General features: G+C 43.9%; 5 protein-coding genes across 9 annotated transcripts in view; 3 read left to right on the top strand and 2 right to left on the bottom strand.

The window, feature by feature from the left end:
* Positions 1 to 3,196, top strand: part of asap2a (ArfGAP with SH3 domain, ankyrin repeat and PH domain 2a) — a 29,115-nt gene extending 25,919 nt beyond the window's left edge. For all 3 annotated transcript variants that reach the window (XM_029826160.1, XM_011617825.2, XM_011617831.2), the window contains 3 exons: positions 72 to 151; positions 629 to 748; positions 1,960 to 3,196. In XM_029826160.1, coding sequence (XP_029682020.1) covers positions 72 to 151; positions 629 to 748; positions 1,960 to 2,034 — 275 coding nt within the window. In that variant the 3' untranslated portion in view covers positions 2,035 to 3,196. The remainder of the gene's footprint in view (positions 1 to 71; positions 152 to 628; positions 749 to 1,959) is intronic.
* A 156-nt stretch (positions 3,197 to 3,352) lies between these two features.
* Positions 3,353 to 5,892, bottom strand: itgb1bp1 (integrin beta 1 binding protein 1). Of its 3 annotated transcripts, XM_003962485.3 has the most exons (7): positions 5,739 to 5,891; positions 4,857 to 4,979; positions 4,696 to 4,774; positions 4,493 to 4,623; positions 4,328 to 4,420; positions 4,092 to 4,241; positions 3,353 to 4,019 (listed from the first exon to the last, which is right to left on the bottom strand). In XM_003962485.3, the coding sequence occupies exons 2-7, from the start codon at positions 4,926 to 4,928 to the stop codon at positions 3,948 to 3,950; spliced, it is 597 nt and encodes a 198-aa protein (XP_003962534.2). In that variant the 5' UTR covers positions 4,929 to 4,979; positions 5,739 to 5,891; the 3' UTR covers positions 3,353 to 3,947. The 3 variants fall into 3 exon arrangements, with proteins under 3 accessions (XP_003962534.2, XP_029682059.1, XP_029682064.1); XM_029826199.1 differs by having other exon boundaries at positions 4,493 to 4,774; positions 5,739 to 5,892; XM_029826204.1 differs by lacking the exon at positions 5,739 to 5,891 and adding an exon at positions 5,547 to 5,693 and having other exon boundaries at positions 4,493 to 4,774.
* A 110-nt stretch (positions 5,893 to 6,002) lies between these two features.
* Positions 6,003 to 10,522, top strand: LOC101073122 (cleavage and polyadenylation specificity factor subunit 3). Its single transcript, XM_003962484.3, has 18 exons — positions 6,003 to 6,219; positions 6,298 to 6,361; positions 6,548 to 6,645; positions 6,742 to 6,870; positions 6,953 to 7,130; positions 7,199 to 7,288; positions 7,372 to 7,522; positions 7,645 to 7,820; positions 7,896 to 8,054; positions 8,129 to 8,275; positions 8,893 to 9,045; positions 9,173 to 9,281; positions 9,347 to 9,445; positions 9,522 to 9,616; positions 9,746 to 9,833; positions 9,917 to 9,983; positions 10,062 to 10,158; positions 10,244 to 10,522. Exons 1-18 carry the CDS (start codon positions 6,149 to 6,151, stop codon positions 10,346 to 10,348), a joined length of 2,076 nt encoding a protein of 691 aa, XP_003962533.2. The 5' UTR covers positions 6,003 to 6,148; the 3' UTR covers positions 10,349 to 10,522.
* An 82-nt stretch (positions 10,523 to 10,604) lies between these two features.
* LOC101064165 (dnaJ homolog subfamily C member 30, mitochondrial-like) lies at positions 10,605 to 12,206 on the bottom strand. The gene has a single exon (XM_011617811.2). It carries the CDS (start codon positions 12,191 to 12,193, stop codon positions 11,192 to 11,194), a length of 1,002 nt encoding a protein of 333 aa, XP_011616113.2. The 5' UTR covers positions 12,194 to 12,206; the 3' UTR covers positions 10,605 to 11,191.
* Positions 12,203 to 13,977, top strand: iah1 (isoamyl acetate hydrolyzing esterase 1 (putative)). The gene is made up of 6 exons (XM_003962694.3): positions 12,203 to 12,591; positions 12,704 to 12,756; positions 12,858 to 13,009; positions 13,114 to 13,275; positions 13,370 to 13,491; positions 13,730 to 13,977. The coding sequence occupies exons 1-6, from the start codon at positions 12,529 to 12,531 to the stop codon at positions 13,904 to 13,906; spliced, it is 729 nt and encodes a 242-aa protein (XP_003962743.1). The 5' UTR covers positions 12,203 to 12,528; the 3' UTR covers positions 13,907 to 13,977.
* Positions 13,978 to 13,984: the final 7 nt, after the last annotated feature.

Below are 13,984 nucleotides of genomic sequence, written 5' to 3' on the forward strand. Positions count from 1 at the left end.
ATTGTTTTATTATCTGTCGGCTCCTCTTCCCTCTGTTGTTGTGGTGATGTCATTTCCACTTCCTGTTCCAGCTAAGGAAGTGCCAGGGTGCCCCCAGAACTCCATAGGTCAGTCTCTGCCGCCAGCACCCATGATGAGGAAGGCCTTCTATGTGAGTCCCTCTTCCTCTTCTCATGACTGTTTATTAGTCTGTTGCGTTGATCCTCTGACTGTTGATTTAAAGGTTTAATCCACGACCAGTTTCCTTTTTAGACACCACAGACTGAGGTGTTCAGTTTCTATTCAGAAATGAGCCAAGATCAAGCCTGTGCCTTTTTAATCTATAGCTGATTTTATTATTGAAACAAAGCATTTAGCTCTAAACTCTTAACTTCCTGCACGTTTCTATAGCTTTAGCCCTAAAACTATCTAACAGCGCCACCTTCAGGCGTGGATGACAAAATAACATTAACTGTCTAAATCTAATCTAAGTGCGCAGAGCTAAGGGTTCTGGTTTCCTACTCTTGCTGGTGGCCTTTCTGATCCCCCAGGTTCCTGCCACTGTCAAAAAAACCCAAAACAATGATATTTGTGGAACGCAAAAGTGTCGGTACCCAAAGTTGGGCGTCACCGTCTCTTGTTTTTCCAGAAACAGAAACCGAAGCGAGTGAAAGCCATCTACAACTGTGTGGCCGACAACCCGGACGAGCTGACGTTCACCGAGGGTGAGGTGATCGTGGTGGATGGAGAGGAGGACCAGGAGTGGTGGGTCAGTATTAACCGTTTGTTGGTGATACTTCAGCAAAGCGCGGTCCACCTCCTCTCTGGCTGCGTAACCATGGCGCCGCGGCAGAAAGCCATGACCTCACACTCGCCGATGCTCTTTTTCCGACCGCAACAAAAAAGCTGCTGCTTCCTCTGTGAAGTCCCCTCTTTAGATGCCAACCAGCTGCAGAAAAATGGCTGTATTTATTCACTCTGTCCCCATCCGGCCCTCTGAGGTCACTATTTGAAGTATTATGATGAACTGAAGCAGAGAATAAGCTCATGTGTGACGGTCGTCAGATGATTTCAGATATTTTAATGGATTTGTATTTGCTGTACTTTAGGTTTAAACTTAGTTATGTCTCTTTCCACAATATCCTGCTTATGTTTAGGCTTTCAAGACATGCAGAAACAAGCTTTCTTATTTTCAGGTGTAGAAGGCGTTAGAAATTACTTAAATGGACATTATACGTCTTCTGTGTCAGCCAAGGTAATATGTAGTGATGTCATATTAATTAAAAGGATAGCTGACTTTTTCTTGTTATTTGTCTCTTCCTCTGGTCCACACAAAAACTTGGATGTCCTTTTTAGGCTGTGCGGGAACTACCGGTAGTAGATTTGTTTATGGCTTATTAGCTTAGCTTTTCAATCATGGGTGTTACAAACATGATATGCTGTTACTTCCTGGCAGTCATGTGAAACTAATGTTGACTTTAGTCAGGCGAGCACTTCCTGTGGTGTTCCAGCTAAGCTGACTGGCAGACGTGTTTCCATGTTGTTGTCTGGGTGAGAGGAAAGAAGTAAATAACAACAGAGAAAAACGGCAAATCCTGTTTAATATGACGAAGGTCTTAATGGTGGATTAGTCTCATAGCTCACACTTGTGTTCTGTGTTTAGTTAGGATAGATGGTTATGATGATTTTTGAAAATAGATTTACATCAAATAAAAAAAACAACTAAATTTCCTAATGATTTCTGAAATTGTGCAAAATACACAGAATTTAATCGGGTAGAAGCAGCTTTCTAAATAATATCTTAGCAGATATTCAATGAAAAATCAGCTTTTGCTCTATTGATCGATATTGACTCCTTCAATAACGATTCAGATTTTGTGTTTAGGTTCATTTTAGTCTGGTATGTAAGTAATTAGATTACTTTTTTTCATTCATATCATTATTCCACCTCTCCTCGACTCTCACCTTTTTCTTTCACAGCTGGGCCACATCGAAGGCGAGCCGATGAGACGAGGGGCTTTCCCGGTGACGTTTGTGCAATTCATCGCTGACTAAGTGGTCCCTCATCGTCTGCCCCCCGCCCCCCACCTGTTGGCCCTCCCATCGCTGCTGACATCGCAGCATCGCTGCACCCCTGAAATTGTCTTATTGGCGTCCAAAGCCTGTCGACGTGGCCTTTGGATGCTTGCTGTTAATGTTCCTGATCAAGACTCAAAGCTCTAAATGATGATTGTAGTGAACGACCTCTAACAATAAATGCACTTTTCTCATCTTTATCCCCGTCACAACACGTGACACCATGAAGGGTATATGTACAGTATTTCATCATTTCTCTCCACTGCAAGCATGTTTTAGCCTCCCATCGACTCCAAATGTGAACTTCTTCTTCATCCTCGTTGCGCCTCCATGTGTGAGCTGCTCTAAACGCCTCCCTGCTTCTCATTGTAGCCCTCCAGTGCTGAGGTCTTCTTATTGGTGCTAATGTTAGCCGGGAACCTATGTGAATATGCTGCTCCTGCCACTTCCTGTAGCTCATTTTTCTCATAAGCACGAGATGCAGCTGTGAACCAGTTCCCATCTCCGCTGAGCGCTTCCACACACACACTCACAGTAACAGATGCAGGTTCAGGTAAGATGGGTGCAGCAGTCCATCCTGTCTGCATAAACCTGTCGCCTGCCTCATCAGAGGACGGAGAGTGAGTGTGTGTCATCAACAGAGAATCTGATTTCATGATCTTCCCCCCAGCCAGGATCCCTCCTGCATCTCTGATCCTCCAGCGTCTAAAGACAAGTTTCTCCATGGTGTCATGAAACAAACTACAGCCTTTTGATGCCAGTCACCTTCAGTTTTAGTTGCAGAGCAACTGTGGTTCTGTTCGTATTTTTATTGAGGCATTTGATCTGAAACCCTTTGGTGGATTTGTGAATGAAAATGTGACGTGCAGGTCAGAGTTGATCCTCTTTCTTCGTCACATAAACTCACTGGAAATTGGAAGATTTGAGAAACTATTTGTGTACATAGTTTGGTTGTGTTTATATTTAAATGTAAAGAAAAGAACCCATACATGTCTCAATGCTGCGGTCGATGAGCTGATAAACGCTCGGCTGCTCACTCAAAACTGGGAAGAATAAATGTAATTGTTTGTTGGTTACTACATTGGCTCTTACCTGTTGTACAGTAAATGGGAAAACAGCTGGAAATAAAATATTAAAGATACGATTGTTTGAGTTCCTTTAATGGGATTATTTTTCTCATCGTGAAATGCGGTGTTTAAATTGGACTATTTGACATCATTGTAACAATGGCGCCCTCTGTGGGGGGTTTGATGCCTGTGCGAGTTTTAATACACTTTTGGAAATAAAACTGCAGCAAACAGGAGAAATAATGCTTTAATGTGTAAAAACACCAAAGGCTTCTTCTCATTCGTACCTTTATGTCACATTTTTCAATCAACTTTTGAAATTAAAATCAAACATTGTAAACACATTGATCTTAGTACCAGAAAGGTTTTTACCATTGTTTCAGGGAGTCTAATGAACTGTATTATTAAATACTGAAAACCACAAATGTGTGGTATCAAATCAGAACACTTCAAGCTTTTGGTACCAGCATAAATCTACAACATGATTTTAAAAAACAGAAGTGAATGAACACCACAAATGAAGGAGTTTAATTTGTGGGTTACAGTTCTGATTAAGTACTTTCAAGTGTACCAGAACACCTGAAAGAAAGTTGTGTACTCTCTGGTTTCTCGTTACCCTTCTGTACCATTAAGAGCCATAATTTACATTAAATATGATGTGAAAGCCTCTGTTCTTCCATTGGCTTCAGGAAAGTCCCCCTTTTCTCCCTCACTTCCATCCTTTGTGCTCAAACATACAGGTGAAGAACAGGAAACGTTGAGCCTGTTGCTGTCATTAGCAGTTGTTTCATCAGTCTCCTCAGATCTCCTCCTCTTCTCTGACCATCAGGACTTGTCCAAGGACAGAGCGCAGTCAAAGGAAGCCGACAGGACCTTGCAGATGGACTGAGCCTGCTCCTGAAATAAAGAAAACAACAGTGTTTTGACATAATGACACATCGCATCGCTCACGGTGGAGTTTATCCTCACCGAGCTGCTGCACTGGTACACCCAGATGCTGCACCCTTCCTGCTGGGCGTCCGTGGTCTTGAGAGCCAGGAGGTTCTTTCCTGCGCCCAAGCCGTCATCGTAACACAACATGCGCACAATCAGGTACAAAGGGTGCCTATGCAGCACGTCCTGGTCACAACAGCAAATCAGACACCTTCATTTTGTCCCGTTAGGTCAGCAGGTTAAAGTGTAAAATACAATGAGGTTCCACTCACACATTGGTCCAGTGAGGCCACTTTGACGCCATACTTGGACACCCCCAGGATCATCTCTCTGTCTCTGGGAACAAAAGGCAACTTCCCATCTTGCTGTGAAGCAAAAAAGATTTTCCAGCATCTTTTTTAACGCGACACCATCGATTCGCTCCTGTGGCTTCTCACCTGAGCCGCATCGATGTAGCCGATGAGGTCCAGAGGCTCCTGGAGGGTCTTGCTCATGTTAAACTCCAACTTCTCAATCGCTCCCACATACCTCACCCGGAACTCAGCACACGCTTCAGACGAGTTGTTGCCTACGGTGACAAGGTGGATAAACAGATAAGAAAAGGAGGCGTTTAGGTGATGAGGGACTAAAGAAAACTGACCGGAACTCTTGGTGGAGTCTGTGTCAAGACTGGCGACTGTGCTGGACCTGGACAGGCCTCCCAAACTGGAGTCCACAGACTACAAGCATTCAAAAACAAGGGTGGTCGTTGCCTTGGTCCAAAACAAACAACAGAGAAGTAGAGTCAAACGTGTGTTTTACTTTGCTTTTAGTACTGATCTCACTGCTCTGGGAACTGCTGCTGCTGTGGCGCTTTTTCACTTTCCGGAACATTGTTCACCATGACGAACCACAGGTTGCATCCCCTCTCCGGACCTCTGCGACCTGAAGAGTGTTTAAAGCACCACAACCCAGAGTTTTTAGCCTCAGCACAGATAACCTTTGCACGAGTACAGTTGTTACTACACTATAATTAATCATTAAAAGTTTAATTCAAATACTTTTGCATGAATAATACAGGACGCGTGAATTATGCAATCATTTACAACAAGAGTGCGTGGGATGGTTTGATGCATTCGCCACATTTTGTCATGCAGAGAACCATTTGACAGTATTGCATGATATGACAGTAACACAACAGCAAGTGAACACACAAAGAGTTAGAGGGACTCTATTGAGTTGCAAATGGACAGCAGATAAATTTACAGTCTGTTTATCCTTTCCACCTGCCTTTGTAACAGTATCTCAAACTACCATGGTGGCTGCAGGACTCTGACCTGCATCCTGGTTTTAAAATGAACCAACCGAGACAACACGTTACCCTGAACTTATTCATCACTTTTTACTTTCACCTGCCTATTCGGCAACAGGAAGCGCTAAAACAAGGCTATCCATCGCCCGTTATCTAAACAAATACAAAAGTATTGATAAAACTATTAGATGTTGCTTCACCTTAAAACGGCAGCTTTCACACTAGAGTTTAAAATTGGGCAGTTTGAAACGGGCGAACACAAAAGCTTCGATCAGGAGAGTTAGCCTAGCGTTATCGTCACATATGCTCTGTCAGCAGCCGTCTCTATGCACCGTTTGAAGGAAAATCTAATTAATTTACAAGGTTTTTTAAGAAGGAAGCGTTCTATTTACCTCCAGTTCGCTCTTTCGCCTTTTAGTTTCACAGCCTACACCCAACGGCACTTAAAGGAGACGTAACGAATAAAATCATCTTGCAAATTTAAAACCAAGCTGAGGAGCTTCTAGTTATTATATTTATTATTGTTGGATATTTATTCAAGAGTTTTCTATGTTTAATAGTTTATATTGGCATATTTACTCATGAGACTTGTCAACCGCAAAAACCACACCGGAACACTTCTTAACCTTTAAGATTCTTGTCGACGGTATTTTGACACAACGCCGGAAGTGTGACGCTAAATTTAAGTGGTCGTTGTTCATTCATTGAACGCTAGTCGGAATGGATGGGTATATTTGCTGATTTTTATTATTTATTTCACTATTATTGTCACAATCCTGTCTGGATATTTTTTTTCTAAGATATGTCAACAAAACGCAAAATAGATGTTAATGTACCTGCAGAGGAAAGCGACCAGCTTCTTATTCGTCCACTGTGAGTTATAAGGATTTATTAATATTTTTTATATACTGCTTCTTTGATATATCAAATTAAATTTTTATGTTAATAAAGGGGTGCTGGTCAAGAGGTTGGGAGGTCATGCATCATCCTAGAGTTCAAAGGGAGGAAAATCATGGTAAATATTTTTGTCTTTATTTTATTAGAAATTATAAATTAGAGTGTAACCGAATGTGACAGTAAAATGCATGTCAGTCTAGATTTAAGTATTCAAAATATTACTTATTCATTAATCCTTTAACAGAGATTTGGTCTAGAGCAAAGCTCCTGTAGAAAAGACCTAATAAAATCTATTTTCTGGCAGCTGGACTGTGGCATCCACCCTGGGTTGGAGGGAATGGATGCACTCCCGTACATAGACTTGATTGACCCAGCTGAGATTGATCTGCTGCTCATCAGCCAGTAATCAAAATTTAAATGAATAAATTAATTTAAATATTTGCTCTCTGGGGTGTAATCTCTTGTGATTTTCTTGTCATTTATCATTGATTTATAAAGTTTCCATTTGGATCACTGTGGAGCTCTCCCATGGTTCCTTCAGAAGACCAGTTTTAAAGGGAGAACCTTCATGACCCACGCCACAAAGGCCATCTACCGCTGGCTACTGTCAGACTATGTAAAAGTCAGGTTGGAAGACGTCGCCATACAAAATTCCTTCAAGATAAGAACACATAACATACATTAAATAAACGGGTTTGTTTCGTTGCAGCAATATTTCTGCTGATGAAATGCTGTATGCTGAGACTGACCTGGAGGAGAGTATGGATAAGATTGAGACCATTAATTTCCATGAGGTCAGGGAAGTGGCTGGGATAAAGTTCTGGTGTTACCATGCTGGCCATGTGCTGGGGGCTGCTATGTTCATGATCGAAATAGCTGGAGTCAAGGTAATTCTCCTGATTTTTCCTTTTAACCTTTAGCAAGCTTCCCTGTTGATTCAGTTTCTTATTTGCAGCTGCTGTACACAGGAGACTTCTCACGGCAGGAAGACAGACATCTGATGGCGGCTGAGATTCCCAGTGTCAAACCTGACATCTTAATCATAGTAGGCCAGATGACACCTTACAACAAACCCTTCTGGGATGTCTTAAATGGATTGTGAGCTAATTGCTGCCATTCTGTTGACAGGAGTCGACCTATGGCACCCATATCCACGAGAAGAGGGAGGAGCGGGAGGCTCGGTTCTGCAACACGGTCCATGACATCGTCAACAGGGAAGGTCGCTGTTTAATCCCCGTGTTTGCCCTGGGACGGGCTCAGGAACTGCTGCTTATCCTGGGTAAAACATGACTCTAAATCTAAACCTACCTTCTTGTCCTGAAGCTCTTCTTTTGGTTCCTTTGCTTAAAGATGTTCTGTTGACGCCACTCCAATTTCTTAGAGTGTTTTACTGTCCTGCAGATGAGTACTGGCAGAACCACCCAGAGCTGCATGACATCCCCATCTACTACGCCTCATCCCTGGCCAAGAAGTGCATGGCTGTGTACCAGACCTACGTCAACGCTATGAACGACAAGATACGCAAGGCCATCAACATTAACAACCCTTTTGTCTTCAAGCACATCAGCAATCTCAAGGTGAGTTGAGCCGCACCACAGTCACAGGGATTCGTGGCCCGGGTTATCCTTAGGGAATGTGTTGGTTTTGTCCAGAGCATGGATCACTTTGATGACATCGGTCCAAGCGTGGTCATGGCATCTCCTGGAATGATGCAGAGCGGCCTATCCAGAGAGCTCTTTGAGAGCTGGTGCACCGACAAGAGGAACGGAGTGATCATTGCTGGATACTGTGTAGAGGGAACCCTGGCAAAGGTCAGGCTGCCAAACGAAATGAAGGAAATTGCATTTTTGCGGCGCCGTCATTGATCCTTGTTTTGTTCCTTCAGCACATCATGTCAGAACCAGAGGAGATCACCACCATGTCAGGGCAGAAGCTGCAGCTGAAAATGTCAGTGGATTACATCTCGTTCTCAGCCCACACTGACTACCAGCAGACCAGCGAGTTCATCAGAGCTCTCAAACCACCACACGTGGTAGGATTCAGTTCAAATCATCTTATCTATCCAGCTTCTGTTACAGCAGAATTGTCCCAGAGCCTGACCCCCAACAAGCAGCAGTGGCCTTATAAAAAAAGGAAACCTGGAAGAAGACCAAACACATGGTTTCTCCTTGGGGTCTGTGATACCTGTAGATTAATACAGGGAGGCAGAGGAAGCAGCCTCGGCCTATGGCAGCATAGCTAAGATGGAATGAGAAGTAGTGTGACTAGAATAATGACAGAATTACTAACTACTAACTAAGTAGTAGTACTACTAACTAACTACAGAATTACTGACTATAAGCTTTCTAAAAGAGGAAGGTTTTAAGTCTATTCTTCAAAGTAGAGAGGGAGTCAGCCTCCCGTACCTGGGCAGGGAGCTGGGTCCACAGTAGTGGGGGCCAGATGGGCTAATACTCCCCTTAATGACCCCAGTAGAGACTCGTGGCCTCTGACAACCTTGTAGGTCAGGAGGAGTGTTTTTAATTTAATGGGAAGACAAGAGAAGCCAGTTTAGGACCAAATACTGCCACAAACTGAACCAGGGCAGAAGAACCAAATTGATTCAAGTTTAAATGAGTATCAGCCTGAAAACAAGCATTTCCTCCTCAGATCCTGGTCCACGGGGAGCAGAATGAGATGGCCCGTCTGAAGGCTGCGCTCATCAGGGAATATGAGGATAATGACCAGGTTCACATCGAAGTCCACAACCCACGCAATACAGAAGCCGTCACTCTCAACTTCAGAGGAGAGAAACTGGCCAAGGTCATTAAAATCCAGTGTTTTTTCTGCCTCCTTCCAGGTTTTGTGGTGTAAATTCCTGTCAGCTGCATTTGCAAGGATCCAAATGAGTTTTGTGCATGTTTGACACAAACGTCTCATCCTCTCTCAGGTGATGGGCTCTCTGGCTGATAATAAGTGTGTTCAGGGCCAAAGGGTGTCAGGCATTCTGGTGAAGAAGAACTTCAACTATCACATCCTCAACCCTTCTGACCTTTCTAGTGAGTCATATTTTGGGTATCAGGGCTATCCTGACAGATTTACATCAAAAGTGCTTGTCTTGCAGCATACACAGAACTGGCCATGAGCACGGTGAAACAGTCCCAGGCCATCCCCTTCACAGGGCCGTACTCACTGCTCGTCTGTCACCTCCGGAACCTCACTGGTAAGGCTTCCTCCGCTCAGGCTGGCACCAGCTCTCTGTTTCTCCTTCACACTGATGCTTTCTTCTTTTGTTTAAGGTGATGTGGAGGAGCTGGACGGAACCGAGAAGAACACTTTGAAGGTTTTTAAAAGCGTCACTCTGATCCACGAGGTTGGAATGGTGCTGCTGGAGGTGAGCGATAGGATCTGGGTACCCAGGGGTGGTTCGGAATTTAGTTCTGTTCGAGTTTACCCACGCCTGCAAAATGTCTCCCCCTAGTGGGAGCAGCTTGTCACACCTCACTCTTCCCTTTTATTTCAGTGGATCGCAAACCCTATCAATGACATGTACGCAGACGCCATCGCCACCGTAGTGCTGGAGGTCCAATCAAACCCAAAAGCCCTGAAAGGTCTGTTTCTGTTCATGTGCCATGTAGATTCCTTACTGTATAATAATCTTTTCTGAAATTTTCCCCCCACGATTTGTTTGTAGTCATGGAGACACAGAATGCCATAATGGACATTACTGTTTTCCAAGCACGGCTGGGAGTCATGTTACAGTAGGTATTCTAAGCCACATCTACTCGTATGGAATGTTTGAGTGAGTGTTTTTGAACCATCTCGCTGTCTGACTGCAGGGAAATGTTTGGAGAGGAGTGTGTGGAGCTCACCGACGACAAAAACGTCTCGGTCACGGTGGATGGGAGGACGATTCTTATCAGCCTGGACACGAGGGTGCGGAGCTGAACTGGCTGTTTGTGTGCGATCACGGTTGTTTTTTGCTATTTTGAGGATTTCTCTTTGGTGTCATCCTGATCAGAGCGTTTGCTACGTGGATGATGAAGGAACAGAGGACGACTCCCTGAGAGAGATGGTGGATCTGGCAGTGCAGAGGCTCTACGATGCTCTCAATCCCGCCATCTGACCACGGAGGCAGGACTGAGGGACTCGTAATTAGGTTGTGATCTTTGAAGCAGCTCATCTAGAACCACAGATCACATTAACCTAAATCTCAGATTAGCTGGACACATCAACGCACTGAGATTAGGTCTGTCTGGTGTAGGGTCCCTTACCTGTTTTGTAAAAGCAAACAGAATCTGCTGTGTGAAAAAACTAACATCTGTTTATGTTATTTTAAATGTTGGTGTTGTGTTTACATTAGTGTTTTAAGGTTTTACTGTTTTCTGTATATATTTTAGGATGTTGTGATTTATTTGAATGTGCACTGTGAATTTCTAAATGCAGCTATTTCTTATTTGTTCTTATGTATGATGTGCAAAGTGTTAAATCGTTATGTGACAAGAACTTTAAGCAGCAGTTGGTTGTACAGGCTCTGACAGGCCTTTAATTTAACTTGGTTAGATTTTCAGCTATAATTTAGTTTAACCATCTGAACATCACACCGTTAAGACTTAATGTTAACAAAAATACAATACTGAGGGCTTTATAAAAGCCAAAGTTTATATATCTGTTTTACATCGGCAGCAGCATCTTTCTTGGCATTGAAAGAAATCACAGAATGATACCACACAAACTCACCATAACTTATAAATATAACTATATGGAGATGCTCATTTCAAACTGTGGAGTCATATTAGCAACTCCAAATATTGCACACTTGCACTGAGGTTCACTGACCAAAGACTGACTTCAAGTGAACAACGATGCGTTACATTTTAGTTTCCCTCCACACATGGGTAGTGTTAAGGCTTAAGCATGTGGAACTTGATTAACTTTGACCTTTAAAGTCATTTCCGTGGCGCATCTTTCATCTGCTTCTCAAGTTCAACAATAACCCCGCAGTTACGACTATCATGACTGCAATACCCATCTCCACCATCCAGTCGCTCTTCTTCTCCTCAAACGACTCCGTCTGCTTTTTCAAAAACTCTTCTCTTCGGCCTCGGAGTTCTTTCTCTCTTCGCAGCTGTTCGTGATAGTGGGACTTGAAAAACTCGTCGAACATCTTTTTTTGGTCGCCTGGCTCCATCACAGACCGGCGGCTCGTCCCCGGCTGCTTCGCGCCGCTCCCCGCACTGTCTTTCCCAGAAGCCCGGGCTGTTCCGGCGAGGTCCGACAGCCCCAGCAGTCCTCGGTCGTACTTCTTCCTCAGGGTCTTGTTCCCCAGCACGGTGTATGCCTCGCTGATCTCAGAGAAGCGGGCAGTGGCTGCGTCGCTGCCGGCGTTTCTGTCCGGGTGGAACAGGAAGGACTGCTTGTAATATGCAGTTTTTATCTGGGCCTGAGTAGAAGCAGGGGTAACCTCCAGAATGTCATAGTAGCCGGTTTTACTTTTAAATAGAGGTTCGGCCTGAGGTCCATAGTCGCTGTAAGCTCTCATTTGGCTCAGCAGTAATTGAGTAGATCTGGGAGTGCAGAAAGTCCTCTGACTCCTGACGCGATACCAAGAAAAGTTATTTTCAATTTTGCAATCCGGGATGTTTTCTGTGGATGTGCGGTCTTTGGGGCGTACAACGCAGTCTTCATTTTGGGTGCATTTTCTAATTTTCCGCCCCTCGTTGGTGTAAACAAACAACGGCGTTAAAGCAAGCACTGCGCAACCTTCCTGTAAACCTCCTGCGGTCTTTCTTTCGGCCACATTTCCGACGACACGCAGTCCGACGTTTTCAAAACCACGCAACCGATACTTCGCGAACAAAGGGGACGCGTGCAGTAAACTATTACGTTGCTTGTTTTGAAGGTCACTGTGACGAATCTTGTGTCCAAACCCGCAAGAGCCTCGTCCAATACGTTGCCCGACGGCCGCCATATTTAGAGGAAGAGAGGAGGAAATAAATTAAATGCATTTCCGCAAAGGTGAGGTAGGGGCGTTTAACTACAGCGCCATCAAGTGGTGGGAATTGAGAACGTATCCTAAGCACACAGTTCCCATATTTTAAAGGGAATATCGCGCCTACTATAAACTAAGCATAGATTTATTATCCTCAATACATAACCCAGATGGCTTGGAAGTAAATGTCTACATCAAGATTAATTCACACTTTTAATGTTTTGCCACAATGGTCAAGCCGGATTGGACGGTGTTTAGACTACCGTAAATGTGCCTGTTCAAAAAGTGTCACCTTTGGTTCACTTTAATTCAAGATGTCAAAATTTAATACAGTCATTTGGCCTAAAGTCATTTTATTTGGGGACTCCATAACACAGGTCAGAAACGCATAGCTATATATTTTACTGCATTTTATGTACTGTAGAGTTATTCCTTTAGATTTCCAGCTGTTAGCATGCTGCAGCGATAAATGTGGCTCGTATCTTTCAGTTTTCTTTTCAAGCGAATGGCTGGGGAGCAGAAATTGCTGACAAACTCGCAAGGTGACTAGTGAATATTTTCTCAAACACGCTTGTACTTTATGACTTTACCGGTTTTCGAACTTTGGAGATTGCCCGCACCTAAATCAAAGTTTTGTCTTCAGAAAATGCGATGTGGTGAACAGAGGACTTTCAGGATATAACTCCAGATGGGCCAAAATACTCCTACCTCGCCTGATCAGCAGCCAGAACTCAGCAGACACCGATATAGCTGCTGTTACTGTGTTTTTTGGAGCCAATGACTGTTCTCTGGAAGGTACAGTTCAGTACAGAGATTTCCTGCCCCGGATCAATGAATTCATCTTTACACATAGGTAGTTTCATAATAAGATACACAACTTTTCTGTTGCTGTTGCACAGATAAAAACCCCCAACAACACGTCCCGGTGCAGGAGTACTCAGAGAACCTGAGGGAGATCACCAGATTTCTGGCCTCGGCAGGCGTGCCAGCTGACAGGGTGATCTTCATCACCCCTCCGCCTGTTCATGAGTCTGCCTGGGAAAAAGAGTGCATCCTGAAAGGTAGCATCTATTCACATCTATTCCTCTCCAAAGTTATGTCCCACTCACGTTCCAGGTTTCCAGGCATCGGGGTGATTCTCTTGGTCTCTTTCAGGATGTTCCCTCAACCGGCTAAACTCGGTGGCAGGGCAGTACGCCCAGGCGTGCGTGCAGGCTGCTGCTCAGTGTGGCACAGATGTGCTGGACCTCTGGTCACTGATGCAGAAAGACGGTCAGGTGAGCACATATATAACTGCTTGAAGAGGAAAGAATGTGTTAATTCCAGCTCATTTTTAACCCAGTCAAGTTCTTGACTCCTGATATTACAAGCAAACGTGAGCATCAACACCTTTAACTCTTTCCTACATGAAATCCATATTAGTATAAATAGCATCTGCTGTTTTTTTTTTATTTATTTTTTTTTTAAACCATTAGGTTATGATTTGTGTCTGTAAGGCTGCTCTCTGCTCTGCAGGACTACACGCTCTACCTCTCTGATGGACTCCATCTCTCACAAAGGGGAAATCAGTTTGTGGCCCAGCATCTGTGGAGGCTCCTGGAAAGTCGAGTGGCCCATTTGCCCTTTATTTTACCCTACTGGGGAGATGTGGATCCCAAGAGCCCTGAGAGCAGCCTCCTCTCTACCCAATGAATTCTATTTCCTGTTTTTATACTTTAAATAAAAAATATCAATGCAAAACTTTCCTGCTGCAAACAAGCAAATCACTTG

This window comes from Takifugu rubripes, chromosome 2, assembly GCF_901000725.2.
Source record: "Takifugu rubripes chromosome 2, fTakRub1.2, whole genome shotgun sequence".
Lineage (NCBI taxonomy): Eukaryota > Metazoa > Chordata > Actinopteri > Tetraodontiformes > Tetraodontidae > Takifugu > Takifugu rubripes.